Source organism: Lycium ferocissimum, chromosome 1, assembly GCF_029784015.1.
Source record: "Lycium ferocissimum isolate CSIRO_LF1 chromosome 1, AGI_CSIRO_Lferr_CH_V1, whole genome shotgun sequence".
Lineage (NCBI taxonomy): Eukaryota > Viridiplantae > Streptophyta > Magnoliopsida > Solanales > Solanaceae > Lycium > Lycium ferocissimum.
The window spans coordinates 13,625,523-13,644,879 of NC_081342.1; the positions used below are offsets into that span (position 1 = coordinate 13,625,523).

Consider the following 19,357-nt stretch of genomic DNA (forward strand, 5'->3'; position numbering starts at 1 on the left):
AAAAAAAAAAAAAAATACACTCCTAGGAGTATTTTTTAAAAAATAAATAAATGATGGCTAGGTGTTGTTGTTGTTATGGCTGGTTGAATAGCCTTGATTTTATAGAGTAAAATTAATTAATTATACTTGAGCTTACCAGCATTCTCATTTTGACAATATAAAATGTCGATGGTGGAATGGATAGAGTAGAATGTATCAAGGATACAAATAGTCGAACTAAACTAATTTGAAATTGAGGCGTCCTGGATTTGATTGAACGAAATTTTAGTACAAACGAACAAAAAAAAAGAATCTCTTTGTCATACCAGAACTTAATGGCGTATTACAGATCATTTGGTTCATAGAATAAGGTGGGATAAATTTATACCTTCAACCAAACAAAATATAAATTTAACCCCAAACTTAATCTTCCCATCAAACTTGGTGTTATTTTATTCCTCCTGGGAGGTGAAATAAATTAGTCCAAAAATTATAATCGCAAAAACTATAATCCCTGTATAACTTAGCCTGCGAATCAAAAAATGTCATAGAGCCTGTTTGGATGGGCTTATGCCTATGTTCGTTTGCGCTTATAAGCTAAAAAAAAATAAGGGTAATCTAACTTATTTTTTTGGCTTATATGTTGTTTTCAAATTTGTTCGCTTTTAGATAAGTTTCAAATGGGATCTAATTATTTTTTTGAGCTTATTTTAAGACAAACGACTTTAAATTGTGGTACCAAACACTCAAAAAAGTTTAAAAAAATTTTATATAAGTTAACTTATAAGCCAATCCAAACGGGCTCATAATGGGACCTATCGAAGATAAATAACCGCACATATAAACTGCATCTATAGTTCTTCCCAGTAAAGACAAACACAAAATCAATATTCTGAGACAGCTGTTCTAAAAACTTGATGAGCTTTCACTTTCCAAGCCTTTCCAAACCAGAAACGTTAGACACTGACAAGTAAAACCAAGAGTAATACAAAAAGGTAAATGTCATTGTTGGGAAGAAAAACATTTTATCCTCATCTGCACATTCCTTAATTAACGCACATGAATTAGAAGTAAATTTAAGGGGATATTCAGTAGGGAACTCTTTTACAAAAGCAATCTATTTTTTTCAATTAAAGGGTGACTTAGTGCGACCCGATCCAGCTTAGAAGATTTCTAATCTCTTCTAACTTGCGTAACTGACAGTACAAGAAGCAAATGTAAATGATGACTTGTAACACCTATTTCCTTCTTGTTGATGTACTCCGTCGTTCAGCTTCTTGCTCAGCAACTCGAACATGGAATTCTGCTTCAAGCATCTCATGTACACCAAGGTTCAAAGATAAGCTCAAGGTAACTGTCTCCATTACAGCCTCCAAATTAACCATGAAGCATAAAGCAGAGAATACCGTGATGGCATTTGCTATCCTGCATATATATTGTCTTGTTTCCAGTGGTGTATAAGTTTGTTCTTCACCAGAACCCAGTAAGCTTGCTGAATTAGTGTTTTGTGGATCAGACTTATTTACTTGATCCTCTACCATGGCATCTTTTACTTCAACGTGTTCCCCAACCCAAATAAATCCATTGCAGCCAAAAATCAAGTCAACTCCATACTGATCTAGATGATGGAAATGCTGTTTACGCCTCTTCACTAGATATGGAGGGATTTTGAGTAGTTTCCCTCTTTCAAGCTATAAAAATAAAAAAACGAAGAAATGTTCAGAAGAATTCAACCACTAGAAACACTAAATCATCCGAGCACATTTTCTCAAACAAATTGATAACCAATGTCTGAACTCTGAAACGAAAGTCAAGGGGCTAAACAAAAGTTGTAAAGCTTTGGTGTAAAATGAACACCTCATTCCACCCCCCACCCTCCACAAAAAAGAATGTTACGTTGTTACATGACGAAAAGCAGCTGAAAAATATAGTTCAAAGACTCGCTGCTCAATTGTTAGCTCTATGTGATGGTGATGCCGGCATGTAAAAGGCCCCCTTGCTAGGACTCTTAAGCAAAATAACAATCTAATGCAGATCATGTCAAGGTCCCCTGTATCCTCTATTCAAACTTTATGGTTAGATCCATCTGGTTCGGTAAAAATTCTGCTGTTTGTACTATGAGGTTTTAACTAATATTCCCCTTTATCTTCTAGGGTATATTCATTTTAATCCTTTAAATATACAGTTGAGAACATATCATCTCTCAAGTTTATAACAGTAAGCAGCTTCGGTCAAATTAACAGGCAACAAAATGGACCTAAAAAATCTGGTCATTCAACATGGAACTCATGTGATCTGGGTTAAAGAAGGACTCTATCATCAATCCCTCTTCTCCATTCAACCTTTCCCCAAATAAACTAGTATATTAAAGAAGTCATGCTACTAAATCCACTAAGTAAATGCAGTACACTGTTGGTAATCTACTGCTGTAAGCTGGTTTCTGATGCTGAAACTGTTAGGGGGGGCTTTTTTATGGGATAGAACTCTGTATTGAGGCAGCATATGAATAGACAGTTCTTGTATGTAGCTTATGTATACTGCGTTGGTGAAACTTCATAAAGGAGATTGTTATTGCAAATATATGAAGTAGTATCTGTCAACCAAGTACTTTTTTGGTAAGTATATGCTTTACACTTATGAATTTGTAATAGATATGCTAAAAAGAAAGGTAAGATGTCGGTTATATAAATGTGTAAGAAAGGGTTGGCTCATGAGTTATGAATATTTGGCCATTCTGGGAACGATTGAAGGAGGTCATTACGCAAAACATGTTTCAACACAAGGCTATCAAACGAGGCTGCTATTGCGTTGATATTCGGATTTATTAGTTCTTTGATGCAGGCATGCAGCAGAGATGTCTTAGCTCACTCAATTTTTAGACCAGAAATGCCTCTTGGAAATCATTTTTCTGATAAAATAAACTTCTCACCCATATCATTGAGGATGCTTTCAGAATTATCCACAAACCAATTATTAATTAATACAAGTCAAGAACTTACAACTAAGTAAATGAGAAAACAACAAAGTATTAGCTTTATCAATATAGTTTAAGCAGCCAAAACAGTAAACTACAGCATTTGAAAGTTAGCAACAGAACACCCTTCACCAATTTCAGCTTTGACACAGTATACACAAGTTTCAACACAACATTTGGGAAAAAGGATTCAAGATGGGGTCTTTTTTCTTTTTTGAGGTTTCTTGGGTTGGTTTTTAGGTCTAATTTGTGTCCTTGCGTTAGTTGGACCAAATCTGCTCAACTTTAGCAAACTTAAGGGATGATATGTACGCGGGTACATATTTGGATGACAATAGACTGATTCCAAACATAAAGGACAATTTTGGGTTAAGAACACATTAGACCATAGAACAACATCAACTTCTAAAACTTCATCAGACAAATCATGTTCCTGCTTACTACAAACAAGCAACTCCATCCAGCTATATGGAAGAGTTTGTTATGCCTTTTTAAATGGAAAAGTTTAATCCGTGGTTTTTATCAACTGTAAATCCATCTATCTAAAATCCCCTGTGAATGCTAGAAACTTGTATCCCCACCTTGTTAAAATTGAATATTGTATCCAAGTTCTAGAAACTTGTATCCCCGCCTTATACTCTCACTCCAACCTCATAATCATCAATATAATAACTATGAAACAAAACTTCACATTCTAATTTAAATTCCGAGAACACACCTTTCCATACTTTTGGCTTCTAGCTTGGAGGTGTAGACTCCCATCATGCTGGAAACCACGAACTTCAGCCTGAAATTGGGCAATTTCGCTTGGATTACTATACTTGCGGAAAAGAAAAGAAAATAAAACGAGTATGACATGCACATATAAAGGACAGATGGGACATAGTTGCATTCATCTAATCCACTGATGCATGCCACACCTTAAGTAGTCCGCCGTTCAAGAATTTGATAGATAATCAGAGGAACTGGGGAGCTTACACAAATGACATCACTCTCGACAAATATGCTTCGCATATTGAGTTCATCAACTGCTGTTCGCCGCCTCTGGAATTACAAAATAAGAGGAATTATTAAATTTTAGCATGACTATGACCATGACACTTAGTAATACCCAAAAGAATGCAACATAATTTTAGAAATCCAGGGAAGCAAAAAGGAAAAGGAAATGGAAAATTAAGTTTATATTTGCTTCATATCTGCTCTTCATCACGTGCCACAAGTCAAGATCCAACTACTAATAGACATTTTTTTTGATAAGGTAAATAATTTTATTGACAATTAGGGGAACAACCCCATACGCCAGCCATATACCAAAACACTTTTATGTAACTTGATTTTGGTTGCCTCACTATTCTAACTGTTCAATTTCAATACCCTTGGGAACTTGAGATCTTTTTTTTTTTTTTTTTTTTTTTTTGAGGTAATGGCTTTTGAGATCTCTTTAATGCAAGCTTCAGGCAGTGGGCTCATCCTTATTCCTCTTTTATTGAACTATAATAAAAGCTATACTAGTTCTGATAAATTCACTGTGCTGTTAGATGACAAATTTAGTGAATCGAATATGTGGAGAAACTTGATCAAAGGTGTCTCAATCCCAAACAAGCTGGGGTCAGCCATGTGAATCCATGATATTTTGGAACTATAGAAGGGTGTTTGGATTGGCTTATTTTAAGTGCTTATTGGCTTTTAAGCTCTTTTCTACTTTTTGTGGTGTTTGAGACAAATAAAAAAGTGCTTTTGAGCACTTACTTTTAGGCTAAAAAGGTACAAAAATAAGCTAAAAGTCAAAAGTTGGGTATTCCCAACTTACGACTTTTAGCTTTTAAGCTACTTTTAAAAAGCCAATCCAAACACTCTCTAGATCCATTGGGCAAATCTATTCAAGTTACTGAAGGAATTTAAAGAGGGGGGAGAGGGGGGCACTGTGGAAAAATGATATAAAGCAGCCTAGGAAATCTTTTTCACTCTTTTTTATCTATGATTTCGTCACACTCAGGGTTAAGTGGATATATAGGGTGAAATAGAATAAAGGAGGTCCTGATTTCAGTGCTTAACAGATTCCTTAAAAATGTTTCTTTACATGCCGGAAAGACGCAATAAGGACTCTAAATTACACTATCTTGACTTGCAAATTATACAGTAAATATAACCACCGCATCATGGGAACAAAATCAATCCAGAGATCATGCTAAAACGGGCTTAGTGGTACATAGTAAACAATAACCTGAATGCCATCTGGAAGATTCATTGAGGAGAGCATTAGTACGGCATCTTGGCTGAAATTAATTTCCAATCTCCATCTCTTTGGAGCAACCTTAACATCAAGAAAATAAAATAATCATAAGATATATTTCTAAATGCATGAAATCATCAATATTTCTTGCCAATGTAAATGGAGACAAGTAAAAAGGAGGAGACGTGTTCTTTTCCTTTCTGTCCTCTTAATGCCCTTTCTTTGAAATTCAACACCAAAGGTATGCACTGTTTAGATTATCAATATGTTACCCTCAGTTAATGTAGCGGCTTACACATTTTTTGAACAAATGGTAGACTGAAAAAACCCACCTCTTTTATGATCATGCTAGGAACCTGAAGAGCAACAGAAATAAATTCATTGTCTATCCTATACCTTATGGGGATACAGTTGGAGAGAATTATATTTTCCTAAGTGAACTGTGAACAAAGTGCTCCAGGGTTAGGCAGGGTCAGAGGAGAATGGTATATTGAGAAGTTGATTCCAAGCCTTGAACTCATGATGTACAAGTCACCAGAAGAGCAACTTTACCATCGCGACAAGTCTCGTCTTAATTGAGATATCCAAACTATTACCCAAAATTTTCTATTCAATCATCAACAACAACATACCCAGTGTAATCCAACAAGTGGGGTGTGGGGAGGGTAGGATGTACGTAGACCTTACCCCTACCTTTGTGGGGTCGAGAGGCTGGTTCAGATAGACCCTTGGCTCAAAAGAAGCGTAATCAAAGCATGATAGAAGGGAAAATAACGGCAGAAAAATAGCGAGATAAACAGAGCAAATGAAGCAACAGGTAGTACTGAAAATTTGAAGAATAAGATACTCCGCGAATACGAACTAATAATACTAAACAAGGAGAAAACGCTCGGCTACCTACTACCCTTCTACCCTTATCCTCGACTAGCAGCAAATTTCTAAAGATTTACCCAAATTTTCAATAACATGGAAGGAATTGACATAAGACTAGCAGCAAATAAAACACCTAAACATGAAACAGTAAAATTGACTAGAGACTAACTGCAGGTAATCCAAGCTCACCTCAATAACACGGCCAACTATAATATCACCTATTTCTGGCTTGTACCTGTATTTAAAAAAAACCTTTTCAGCTTAAAATTCAGCTTAGAAACTATCTAAACAGCAAAATTCGAATTAAAAGCACTAAACCTGGCCCTTAAAGATCTAACATATACAAGCTTGTTCACGCGCTCAACTACTCCACACACAGTTGCTACCACATTCTTGCCCATATCCAACGTACCGTGTCCCCTTCATTCAACAAACAAGCAAGGGTCAAATAGAAAAATCAGAAACATGTAATTAACACCCATTTTCTTAATTTTTTACTTAAACGGAAATTAATCGAGCATTTGAAAAGGGTAATAACAACTTACTTGAGGGCAACAAACAAACATGGGTAAGATACAACAATCACAACCATGTAATTTAAACACCCATTTTCTTAATTTTTGCTTAAAAGCAAATTAATAGAGCATTTGAAAAGGGTTACAACAACTTACTTGAGGGCAACAACAAACAAGAGTCAAATAAACAAAATCAGAAACATGTAATAAACACCCATTTTCATACTTTTTGCTTAACATGAAATAAATTGAACATTTGAAAAGGGTTACTACTACTTACTTGAGGGAAACAAAAATGTGTCAAATACAAAAATCCGAAACATGTAATTAACACCCAGACCCATTTGGCCATGGGAAATTTTCATTTTTTTGGGGATCTTTTTTCACTTCATTTGGAAATCAATGTTTGGCCATGAAAATTCCAAATACAACTTGAAGTTGTATTTAGAACTTGGAAAACACCTAAAACCCCATTTTTAGTTTTTTTTTTTCTTCTACTTTCAATACATTCAAACAACCGAATGGTCTTTGCAAAAACTATAACCAAACACAACTCCAACTTCAAAATTCCAAATAAAGTGAAAAATATTTGGTTTTCATGGCCAAACGCCTACCAACATTATTCTAATTTTTTTAAATTTTTTTTTGCAAAAAGTATAACCAAAACAACTCCAACTCCATAAATTCCAATTACAGTGAAAAATATTGGTTTTCATGGCCAAACGCCTACTAACATTATTCCAATTTTATTTTTTTTTTAACTAAAGTATATAACCAAACACAACTCCAACTCCATAAATTCCAAATAAAGTGAAAAATATTTGGTTTTCATGGCCAAACGCCTACTAACATTATTCTAATTCTTTTTTTTTTTTTTTGGCAAAAAGTATTTCCAAAACAACTCCATAAATTCCAATTAAAGTGAAAAATATCGGTTTTCATGGCCAAACGCCTACAAACATTATTCTAATTCCTTTTCTTTTTTTTTGTGGCAAAAAGTATAACCAAAACAACTCCAACTCCATAAATTCCAATTAAAGTGAAAAATATTGGTTTTCATGGCCGTTTCCTACTAACATTATCCTAATTTTTTTTTTTTTTTTACAAAAAGTATAACCAAACACAACTCCAAATCCATAAGTTCTAAATAAAGTGAAAAGTATTTGCAATCTATGACCAAACACCTACTTAATTATGCTTAAAAGGAAATTAATAGAGCATTTGAAAAGGGTTATTACGTAGGTACTTCAGGTCGGCATCAGTCTGAACAAAGGAATAATAGTGCACATGCCACAAAATTATACTATAATCGAAGGACAAGAAACACCAAATAATAACAGAAATCAAAGGACAAGACACTACAAGAGTAATACTATGACTACAAGTATGGAAAGATAAGCATGATAACGCTCAACTACCTACTAAGTACATCCATTTTCTTAACTTAACCTAAACGGAATTGAGCACTTGAAAAGGGTTACAACTACTTACTTGAGGGCAACAAACAAACATGGATCAAATACAAGAACCAGAAATATGTAATTATAATATAACACCAATTTTCTTATTTTTTTGCTTAAAAGGAAATTTACGGAGCATTTGAAAAGGGTTACAACTACGAAGGGGCGAATTTATCACGTGAACCCATGTTCTCTTCGTAAAACTAGGTATTGTATGTATATATTTTCTAAAATTGGTATAATATTATCTTCTGGTACCCATACTACAAGAAGGCTAAATGATGCACTTAGTTGAAAATCTAGAGGACTATGGATCAATTTCCACTTAATAAATTCTCTTTTCTTTTTTTTTCTTTTTTTTTTTAGTGGTGCACCCATGTTCTAGAAATCCTAGATTCGCCTCTGCAACTGCTTACTTGAGGGCAACAAACAGACATGTGTCAAATACACAAAATCAGAAATATGTAATTTTTTCTTTTCTTTCTTTTTTTTTTTTTTTTTGATGACATGGGAACCCGCAGCCTCTACCCTTTGGGTGCGCACAGGTAAACCTAGCTCCTGTGCAATAACTCGCAAACCACACAGGTAACCCGCACTAGGCAAGCCCCGTGCGACGAGCTTGACCCAGAAGGCAAATCCCCTACTGTCGTAGGCAAAGGGTTTCGAACCTGAGACCTCCTGAGAAATATGTAATTATAACACCCATTTTCTTAATTTTTGCTTAAAAGGAAATTATTAAGTGAAATCCCACACAGTGGGGTCTGGGGAGGGTAGAGTGTACGCAGACCTTACCTCTACCTTAAAGACCCTCGGCACAAGGACAAGCAGTTCAAAACAGTATAAAATGTCTAGTCAAAATACAATGAAAAAAAAGATAGTAATAGAAATGGAAGGACAGGAAATTAATGAGAGCAGTTGAAAAAGGGTTACTTGAGGGCAGCATCTTCGTCAACAGGAATGGTGTCAGCAACAATGACAGTAGCATTGGGATTAACCTTTGAAGAAAGTGATTCCAATGCTTTCTCTAATCTTAGCTTTTGTGTGTTGCTGAAAGATAATTGTATCCCTCTCATCTCTGATGATTTTGTGTTTGCCTATGCCAAGAAGAAGAGAATGAAGAATAATCGAACTAGTGTTGCAGAATAAACCCTAAAACCCAGTCTTTTTATTTGTTTGAATGAATTGGGTGGATTCTCTCTAAACCCTGTTTGCCAAGCTTGGTCATATGAAATTTAAAAGAATAAGTTTTTTTAGAATTACTCCATTTTTATTTAGAGAGTTAATTAGTACTTTCTCCGTCCCAAAATAAGTGTCATATTAGAAAAAATTACGCCAACTCAATAAATGCAATAGGGAGTTTACTAAATTATCTCTATTTCTTAGATTTTTTTTGAAAATTCAGCAATATTAAAGATATTACTTCTTTAATATTAAGGGCATGTTTTTGAAATACTTGTCAAATTTTTTCTTGAATTTTTAAGATGACATTTATTTTGAAATAATTTTTTTTAGCTGAGATGACACTTATTTTAGGACGGAGGGTGTATTTAACAAGTTTTGGGGACGAAACTGCTTTTGATTAGAAGTGGAAATTGTTTTTCTATTGGGTGAAAGAAGCTGAAAAAAATAATTTTTTCTTAAAAATAGGAGTAAAAGCTATTGTAACTTTTTCTAGAACAAAAATATTGCTACGCAGAATTGATATTTTCCAAATTATCGCAAGACAAAAAACTAACCTTGTGCATTGTCGACAATACGTTTATGACGATAGTCTGATAAACATGCTCTATCTTTCTATTTATTAGTAATTTTATTTTTCATATTAGTTAGGTGAATTTGAAGAAGTTTTAAAGTTTATCATAATAAATATTATAAATTATTTATCTATTTAAATAATGCTAATTGCAAAGTGAATTTTGAGATGTCCTTCTTTCGTAAGTTAATGCTCCAAAGCACTTGCGGAAAAAAAAAATTAGATGACATTTTAGATTCTTGTGACCTTGTAAAGATTTATTTTATTTTGTATCCTCGAAGTTACCCTTTGTACAATGTATTAATGATTAATCAGTATTATGTAATATGTATTCACCTGACATGGTTACGTAGTCGAGTGTCGATCACGACCCTCCAAATTTAGATCGTGACATGAAAATTTTGTCACAAAAAGTGAATAATGTTTATAGTTAATTTTAAGTTGACATATGTTTATAGATTAAGCTTTTAGAATTCACCTTTTGCCTTTAAAATATGTCCTTCTATATTTGGAGAATGTAACTAATCTAATTTTTATATTTCTCGCTAAAATGTTCAATGGAAAAAAATGTTTATCTTAATGTATTTGTAGTTAATAACTCTAAATGGCTAACCTTTGTCAATCCGTGAAACTGATTAATTTGTTGATTGCTTTATGATAATACAAAATGTAAAGGTCCTGAGAAGAATCCTCCGCAGCTTCTTCTCTCCCTCACAATTGTACCAACTTTTTCATCCTTCCATTTTTTTTCTTTATGAATCAATCATTTGTAACCTCTCCTTACTCTAATGGCTGCTTCTCTTTCCTTTCTCCTAAACTTATCATTATTATTATTTCAAATGCAAAGAGCTGGATGGCCTTTTGGAGCCTTTCTTCTTCTCTTCCTCTCCTTGGCCTCCTGTCTCTCTTGCTTTCCCACCAAACCCCCTTGACCACCACCACCTACGTTCACCTTGACATTGTACGTGATCCTGCTGATGAGGTGTCAGATGGACGGGTTGGGTCAAACTCTTCTGTCTTCCGCGAGGCCCCTGCTTTTCGCAATGGGGAGACTTGCGGAAATTTGGGCACGGACCGGATACACGTGGCCATGACACTTGATGCTAATTACTTGAGAGGTACTATGGCTGCGGTGTTATCGATTCTCCAACATTCAACATGCCCTGAAGATTTAACATTTCATTTCCTATGGGTAAGACATGAACCTGAGGTATTCACAAGCATTAAGTCCACATTTCCCTACCTCAACTTTAAGGTGTACCGGTTTGATGTCCACAGGGTCCGTGGCCTAATTTCCAAGTCTATACGTCAAGCTTTAGACCAACCCTTGAATTACGCGAGAACTTATTTGGCTAACTTGATTCCCAATGAGGTAAAACGCGTAATTTATCTTGACTCTGACCTTGTCATGGTTGATGACATCGCGAAATTATGGAAGGTTGATTTAGGTGATAAGGTTTTGGCTGCACCTGAATATTGTCAAGCGAATTTCACCTGTTACTTCACCGAGACATTCTGGTCTGATCCATATATGCCTAGAACGTTTGAGGGGCGAAAGCCATGTTATTTTAATACAGGGGTGATGGTAATGGATGTGGATAAGTGGAGACATGGAAATTATACTAAGAAAGTTGAGGACTGGATGATTGTGCAGAAGCAAAAGAGGATATACCAATTGGGCTCTTTGCCTCCATACTTGCTTGTTTTGGCAGGAAATATAATGCCAATTGATCATAGATGGAACCAACATGGATTAGGTGGTGATAATGTTGAAGGTAAATGCAGGGAATTGCATCCTGGTCCTATTAGCCTTCTTCATTGGAGTGGCAAAGGCAAGCCGTGGTTGAGATTGGATTCAAGAAAACCATGTAGTGTTGATCATCTGTGGGCTCCCTACGATCTTTATCGTTCCTCTAGACATTCATTTGAGGAGTAACATGTCACAAAGGCGGATCCAGGATATATAAATATTTAGTGAATTTCCTAACACAAATACAAGATTTGAGCAAAAGCTGCTGGGTTAACATGAACTCACAAGTTACCCTGTAGATCCGCCCCTTGATGCTCAATCCATGGAACACACGCTGAAATATATATAGATATAAGGTTTGAGGGAAGCATGTTTTGCATTAGGAAGAGAAGCAAGCATCAGATAAGAAAAAGAAAAGGAAAAAAAAAAAAAAAAAAAAAAAAAGAGAGAAGAAGAATAAATACTTTTAGTTTGTTTTCGTTAGCTTCTAGCACATGATCAATTTATGTTTGGATTATATGTATTCAACAAATATGGCTAGAAGCAAAGAATCACACTGGTGTGGAGCATTGCATGGCATTTTCCCAGTTGCAGAATTATATTTTGATTCTGACTAGTCTGATTCCTCTTATATGTATTCTATAGTTTATGAAATGGAGAATATCAATTATTCCTCCACGATGGTCGTCTAAATCAGATTATTGATGGCTCTGATAATTACAGTATCTATGATTAGCTTTACTCATGTTTTTCAATTTGATTACTTCATCTTACAACTAAATTAGTACAATTCTTCTGCTGAGTACCATATTCTTTTGTTCTCTCATAATCTTCCTAGTGCTGTTATACTCTCTTTCATATTTTGTGATTTCCAAATGTTATGGAAATCATAAATAGCTAGAAACAATTTTGAGTGTTCATCAATTGGGTAGATCAACATATTAGATAACTAGATGAGACTTAAAAGCAACACTAGAAAGATATTTTACATTCCTAGGGGGATGCGCCTTAGAGTTCGAAGTCAATCTCAGTGTACATATCAACCAACCAAGATGATGTGGAAATACATAGACAAAATTCACTAAAATTTCAATAAATATTAAATCATGAGCCCTTAATCATAAAGGTGCAATGTATTTAGTAGTATAAATCTTGCATATAAGTTCTGCCTCTTAACGGAAAAAGAAGTAGAGGACAACTATAAGCGAGAAATAAAAATCGTTGGTTGATAGCTTTAACTACAGCAGTTGTTATGCATAATCCAACAAGTATATAGTTGATCAAAGAGCATAATTAGGCAAAATCAAGAAACCAAAAGCTCTGTTTGATATGAATGCTAAGCTTTCTTGTCAGGTTCATTGTGGTAATCCCTGTATAAAGCTTCCTTCTTACTCTTTATGAAGGCTTCTGCCTTCTCATTAATGTTCGTAGTCACATTTATAAAATGTCCTTGTCTTGCTGGTGTGGGTGTTGGTGCTGGTGCAGGAATTTGCTTAGTTTTACTTCTTTCTTGATCCATGTCTTTGATGCTAACAAACCTCTTTAGTCCTTTCTCTTTGTTTCCAACTACTTCCAAGTGCCTGAACTCAATTTCTATATCACCATTCATATTTTTGCTATTTGCTGGTGATTCAATTGGGATTTGATTGCCCATAGTGACCCAAATTGTGTTGATGATGAGGTTGAAGAGGCGATTGCATATGCCTGTTGATTGAGAATTCTGAATATTGGCCCATTTCTCCATTGATTTTATATTCTTGATGGACTAATTGTTGTGGTGCTAGTAAGTAGTACTTAATAGGAGTATTATATAAGCCCCGTTTGTCCATAGATACCAAAAAAAAATTCATTTTTTTTTTTGGAATTTTGGAGTTGGAGTTGGAGTTGTGTTTGGCCATGGTTTTTGAAATTGTAGTTTTTGGTGAAATGTAGTCGTAAAAAAGTGATTTTTTAAAAAAAAACAAGTTTTTTGAGTTTTTGTTATTCCGGAATACCACTTCAAGTCGTATTCGGAATTCTCATGGCCAAACGCTGATTCTGAGAAAAAGTGGTAAAAAATTTCGGAATAAAGTGAATAATTCTTATGGCCAAACGGGGGCTTATATTAACATGATGAGAGCCAAAAGGTTGAAAAGAAAATTATTCTATTCCTACCAAGCTGGGCAACATTAACACTTTCTCTTTTGACGTGTGATTCTTTGCTCTTCCTACCCAAAAGCATTTTATCCTATCCTCTGTATATCCATAGGATTAAGAGTGCATGTGATATGATGGAAAATGTTATATTATCATTGATTCATTGGCACGTGTCCAAAACTAGTATATATATGTGGGTGTGTGGCAACATCTTATCTATGATTTATCCAACAGTAATCTTCCTCATCTGAACTCTGAGGTGCCACATAAATATTCTTTCTTCACTTTGTTTTCCGAGTATTTCTGTCTTGGCTTTACAAATTACAATGCATGGTGGGATATATTGCTTTTTACTTTATTCTTCTTTTTTCCTTTTTCACATTTACGGTTTCAATATCCCCGTTTTCTATTTCTTTAGTATATTCTTTTATACCCAAGGAAGCAGGGTGTTCGCAACTTGACATTATCATCAGGGGCGAAGCTAGTATTTTAATTACGGGTTTAATAACTCAATCGTTTTGATGGCGCATGACTCTGTATTTGTGTTAAAAATCCACCTAATATATATTAATAATGCATAGAAAGTTAGAAATCCAATAACTTTTTTCTCTTTATTTTTACTATTTAAAACTCATAAACTCAAAACTCAAATTATGTGTTTGATTACCGTCTCTCAAAGTCTCCAACAAAAATAATGATATTTTCTTTCTTACAAGCAAGAACTCATTGAAATATTACTGTAAGTGCAGTGCTACTTTTAGACTTTGAGGCCGTATCGTATCTGATGCCATCTGCTTTTTATATGGTGATTTGCGATGATGTCAGCTACTGTGACGTAGGTCCATCTGTACCAAGTTTTCACTTAATTTATAGCAGCAGTCCCTTCAACTTCAAGTGCGTGCTCTCTAAGTTTTAATAGTCCCTTTGTTCTAATTTATGTGAATTTATTTAACTGAATACAACATTTAAAAAAAGGTGAAGACTTTTAAAACTTATAGTTCAAAATAAATCTAAAATATTTGTGTGGCTGTAAATCATTTCATAAAGTGAATTTGTTTCCAAATTAGGAAAGAAATTATTCATTTTGATACGAATTAAAAAGAAAATAGGTTCACATAAATTGAAATAGAGAGAATATTATATATACCGAGCTGGAAACTTTTCAAAAATATTCGGTTGATTGCACCCAATATTTAAAAAAAAAGTACTGGTGAATGAATTGTACATGATATTTCGTGCGTGCTTATTTATAGCTTCGAAGCTTTACCAAATTGCACTTTATTAATAGTTGTTGTGCTCATTTTTCTTTAAGAGTTTAAGTCATCATAATATATATTTTCTCTGTTTTAATTTATGTGAATCTATTTTTTTTTTAGTCTGTGTCAAAATGAATGACCTCTTTCCTAATTTGAAAATAAATTCACTTTATGAAATGATTTACAACCACACAAATATTCAAGACTTATTTTGAACCACAAGTTTCAAAAGTCTTCACTCTTTCTTAAATATCGTCTTTCAGTCAAATGGATTCACATAAATTGAAACGGAGAGAGTATAACATATCTGATTTTCAAAATTTGAAATTTCATATTTTGAGGAGGCTTACCAATAGATATCTTTTAAATAACCTACTAGCATAAGAAATTATTTATTTGCTAATGGCCGATGAGGAGTATCTGCTTGAAATTTGGCCTCTATGAAATTAAACAATTCACACCAACGAGTAACACATGATTAAGTTTTAATATATATAATCTAAATTAAATTCCTTAATCTCCCCTTATTCATTTGCTCTATCCAACCCTCTTTGCTCCATCTCAGATCACACATTAGCTACTATATCCCAAAGTATAGTTCCCTGTAACTTTGAAGAGTACTCCACATGGGAAAGAACCAAATCACCACCAATTCAGCTACCAAGCCAATAGTAGCAAGCACTGATCATCGCAAAAATGACCCTGCTAAAGCCACCAAAGTCAAGCTAGTTGCTCAAAGTGGATCCACCATTCACTACTAAAAAAACTGGAAAAACCGACGACGAAAACCGACGGACCGCGTCGGTTTTTTTAATGAAACCGACGGGAAACCAACCCTTTACGGTCCGTCGGTTTTCATAGCCTCGCTTTTTGGAAACCGACGGACCACGTGGGTTTTTCCGACGGACTGCGTCGGTTACGTAGTCCGTCGGGTTTTATCCAATAATTTTAAAAAAAAAAAATTAAAAAAACCGACGGACTGAGTCGGTTTTTTTAATTTCTGATTTTTTATCTTATATAAAAATAATATCTATATTATGAAAAAACCGACGCAATTTTAAATAAAAAACCGACACAGTGCGTTGATTTTTTCATAAAATTTAAGAATTAATTTCCGAAAACCGACGGATTAGTCGGTTTTCCGGAAAATTTGCAAAATTAATTTTCGAAAACGTGGACGCGTCGGTTTTCGGAAAATTTCGCATGCAAATCATGCATTTTTCGCAACCACACTTTGCGTAGAAACCCGCACAAAAAGTTTGCTCAAAACTAGCATTAAAATGCTCCAAATTATTTCTAAAAGAGCTACAACACATAAAATTACCCTAAGTAATAATAAAACACATCAAACACTATCTAAACACATCAAATATGATCTAAATAGACCTTCAAAGTTCAGAAATATTTAAATGTCCAAACAAAAGTACCATTAACTAGTTTTAACATAAGTCCATTATTAAATCCAAACTACTACAACTGATCATCCGGTGTCCGGGCTACGTAATCACCGTCATCATCATCTTCTAGGTTGGAGGGGGGGGGGGGGGGGGGCCACACCAAATTGTCCACATGCAATGTGGCTTTTAACTTGTGCCATGAGCGATTCAAGGCTCGCTTTCATGGTGTTACTTTCCTCAACTCTTTTTGCCTCAGTCTCAGCTAATTTCCTATTAAGTTCAGCAATTTGCTGCGTCATAGCTGCGACCTGAACACCATCAACTCCCTCGGCTTGTCGAGAAGACCCTTCACCTCGCAATCCCGACCGAAGGCGACTTAAGTTGTTCCGCGGGCCTAGGCGTACGCTCTACCCTTTTTTTACTCCCCATTTGTTCTACACCAAATATCTATCTCTAATTAGGTGGAGGACGGCTCGGATGCTCGGTGAGTTTGGGTATCTTTGGTCACATCATCCATAAATTGCGTCTATATATTAAAAAATGAAACTTAGTATATAACGAATATATCATAATTAAACTTATATATAATTACTTAAATAATGAAATTATCACTTACATAGGAATTACGAGCCCTGTCCTCAACCCATACGGTCGGATCCGACTCCTGCTTCTTCTTTTTTGTGTGGGTCTTTAGGAATAGCTGATCCTGAGTTAGCATCTGTCCCGTAGCTTTTTTCTGCAAAAACAAAAAAAACAAAAAAAAAGGTTAAAAATAAAATTAATAACTCAATAATGATACATTGATCGTAGGTAACTTTAAAAGTATAAAATTACTTACCATTGTCTAGCCACGTGCCCTCGACTTCGCACCCGCGATGTGCAAAGAGCCACCTACCGGGATGCGGGCAGCCTTTTCCTGCTCGGACTTGGCGATAAACTCGGAGTTCGCCAATATGCCTTAAGTTTCTCCCCATCGTTCAGCGTTTAGCCATTGGGGCATCTTCATATACCTTCTAGCCCTCGAAAACCAATCAGACAACCTTGCACTCCCCTTCCTCTCAAAGTTTGCAGCAACCCTATCATTGTCCATTGGATCCCATGGCGCGCCTCTTGTACAAGATGAATGGGAAGATGTTCCATCACATCAAAAAATTCACATGGAAAGATCTTCTCGAGCTTAGTTGTAATGACTGGTATATTTTGTTCCATTCTTTGAAGGTTTTCTACCATCAAAGTGTTAGAACATAAATCCTTGAAGAACAAACTTATCTCTGTGATTGGTTCCCATATTCTTTCCGGTAGGCGGCTAAATGCAATAGGAATCAAAGTTTCCATGAAAACATGGCAATCATGACTTTTCATACCAATCAATTTTCCTTCATTCATATCTGCACGCTTGTCAAAATTAGACGCATACCCCTCTGGCATTCACAAATTCTTAACCCATTGACAAATCTGTTGTTTCTCCTCCAAAGTGAATGAAAAACTAGCCTTGGGCTTGAACACTTTATTATTCGCTAACTCTTGCAAGTTCAATTCAGGGCGCCTACAATATTCCTTTAGGTCCAATCTAGCTTTTGGGTTATCTTTTGTCTGGCCTTTAACATCCTTAACAATGTTGAACAAGTTATCAAAGTAATTTTTTTCAATATGCATCACATCAAGATTATGCCATAGAAGATTATCCTTCCAATATAGTAACTCTCAGAATATGCTCTGTTTAGTCCAATTATGTTCAACACCATACAACAGGTAGTCTATGAGGGCAACTTCTGTGACCTTAGGCAAGTGACAAACCCTCTCCCAAATTTCTTCTCCTGACAATGTTTGAGGTGGGGGATCATTTTCAGTTTTATTCTTTCTAAATGCTTGTTTCATTTTCCTGAATTGGTGATCCATAGGCAAGAATTGACGATGACAACCGTTTGGACAACAATGAATTCTATCATACGACAATCCTAATTTGGAAACCAATCTCTTTGCTTCATAGTAACTCTTAGGTATGTCGAATTCCGGACTAACTAGTTCCCCTACAAGCTTAATCATTGAGTCCGCGAAACGTTGAACAAATTCCAATCGATTTGATGTTAATCATTCTAAGCAATGACAGACAACTTAGAATCGACTCCACCCAAGTGGACGACTAGCCTCTTCTAATTCTTGATAGAAGCGCATTGCTTCTTCATTAGGAGGTTCCTCAAAATTTTACTCAGGTTCAAACCCAGACTGTACGCCAAAAGCATCATTAACCATATCATTAACTCTATCATATTGGACATGACTATATTCTGCGACACACTACTTTCACCGACAACCATATTGTAAAATATACCATTGACCCCATCAGTCTCTTCATGATCAGTCCAAACATAATATTTCTGCTTAAACCCACGACTATATAAATGAACCCCTTCATACACCGACAATGAGAACAAGGACACCTAATTACCCCTTCATTTTGAAAAGGGTGAAGTGTCATTGCATGTGTGATAAACCCATTAACACCTTCAACAAATTCATCATGTACACTCACACGATTACTATTATTCATATTATACATCCACATACGATCCATCTACAAAAATATACCCACAAATTATTGAGGTTATAGAAATATATTATAACTTAAGAATTCTAACTTAAAATATAACTTAAGAAAACACAATCCCAACCACTTCTAACTTTGAATTCTCAATAACAATTCTAACTTTAATAATTTACAAATTCTAAATTTAATATAATTTTGAAAAGCACAATCCCAACCAATTCTAACTTTGAATTCTCAATAACAATTCTAAATTTAATAACTTATCGATTCTAACTTTAATTCTAAAAATTGAAAAGTAAATCTAGTCAAATAAAGTCTACATTTTAGTTTTGAGGTTATAGAAATATTATAACTTAATAATTCTAACTTTGCAAAGCACAATTCCAACCAATTCTAAAAATTGAAAAGTAAATCTAGAGAAATAAAATCTACATTTTAGTATTGAGGTTATAGAAATACTATAACTTAACAATTCTAACTTTG

At 34.8% G+C, this 19,357-nt stretch overlaps 2 protein-coding genes across 2 annotated transcripts; one reads left to right on the top strand and one right to left on the bottom strand.

Moving 5' to 3' along the window:
• Positions 1-815: 815 nt before the first annotated feature.
• Positions 816-9,230, bottom strand: LOC132049006 (exosome complex component RRP4 homolog). Its single transcript, XM_059439686.1, has 7 exons — positions 8,965-9,230; positions 6,378-6,479; positions 6,249-6,294; positions 5,178-5,267; positions 3,932-3,997; positions 3,672-3,740; positions 816-1,670 (listed from the first exon to the last, which is right to left on the bottom strand). The coding sequence occupies exons 1-7, from the start codon at positions 9,105-9,107 to the stop codon at positions 1,218-1,220; spliced, it is 969 nt and encodes a 322-aa protein (XP_059295669.1). The 5' UTR covers positions 9,108-9,230; the 3' UTR covers positions 816-1,217.
• Positions 9,231-10,421: 1,191 nt separating this feature from the next.
• On the top strand, positions 10,422-11,998 carry LOC132049015 (probable galacturonosyltransferase-like 4). The gene has a single exon (XM_059439692.1). It carries the CDS (start codon positions 10,542-10,544, stop codon positions 11,721-11,723), a length of 1,182 nt encoding a protein of 393 aa, XP_059295675.1. The 5' UTR covers positions 10,422-10,541; the 3' UTR covers positions 11,724-11,998.
• Positions 11,999-19,357: the final 7,359 nt, after the last annotated feature.

Bases quoted from the DNA above. Each gene is read 5' to 3' on its own strand.
- LOC132049006 (XM_059439686.1), bottom strand. From the start codon at position 9,107: ATGAGAGGGATACAATTATCTTTCAGCAACACACAAAAGCTAAGATTA. The intron at 6,295-6,377 runs GTTTAGTGCTTT...TTTTAAATACAG, and splicing joins GTTAGATCTTTAAGGGCCAG to GTACAAGCCAGAAATAGGTG. The intron at 1,671-3,671 runs GTGTGTTCTCGG...TTATTTTTATAG, and splicing joins GAAGCCAAAAGTATGGAAAG to CTTGAAAGAGGGAAACTACT.
- LOC132049015 (XM_059439692.1), top strand. From the start codon at position 10,542: ATGAATCAATCATTTGTAACCTCTCCTTACTCTAATGGCTGCTTCTCT.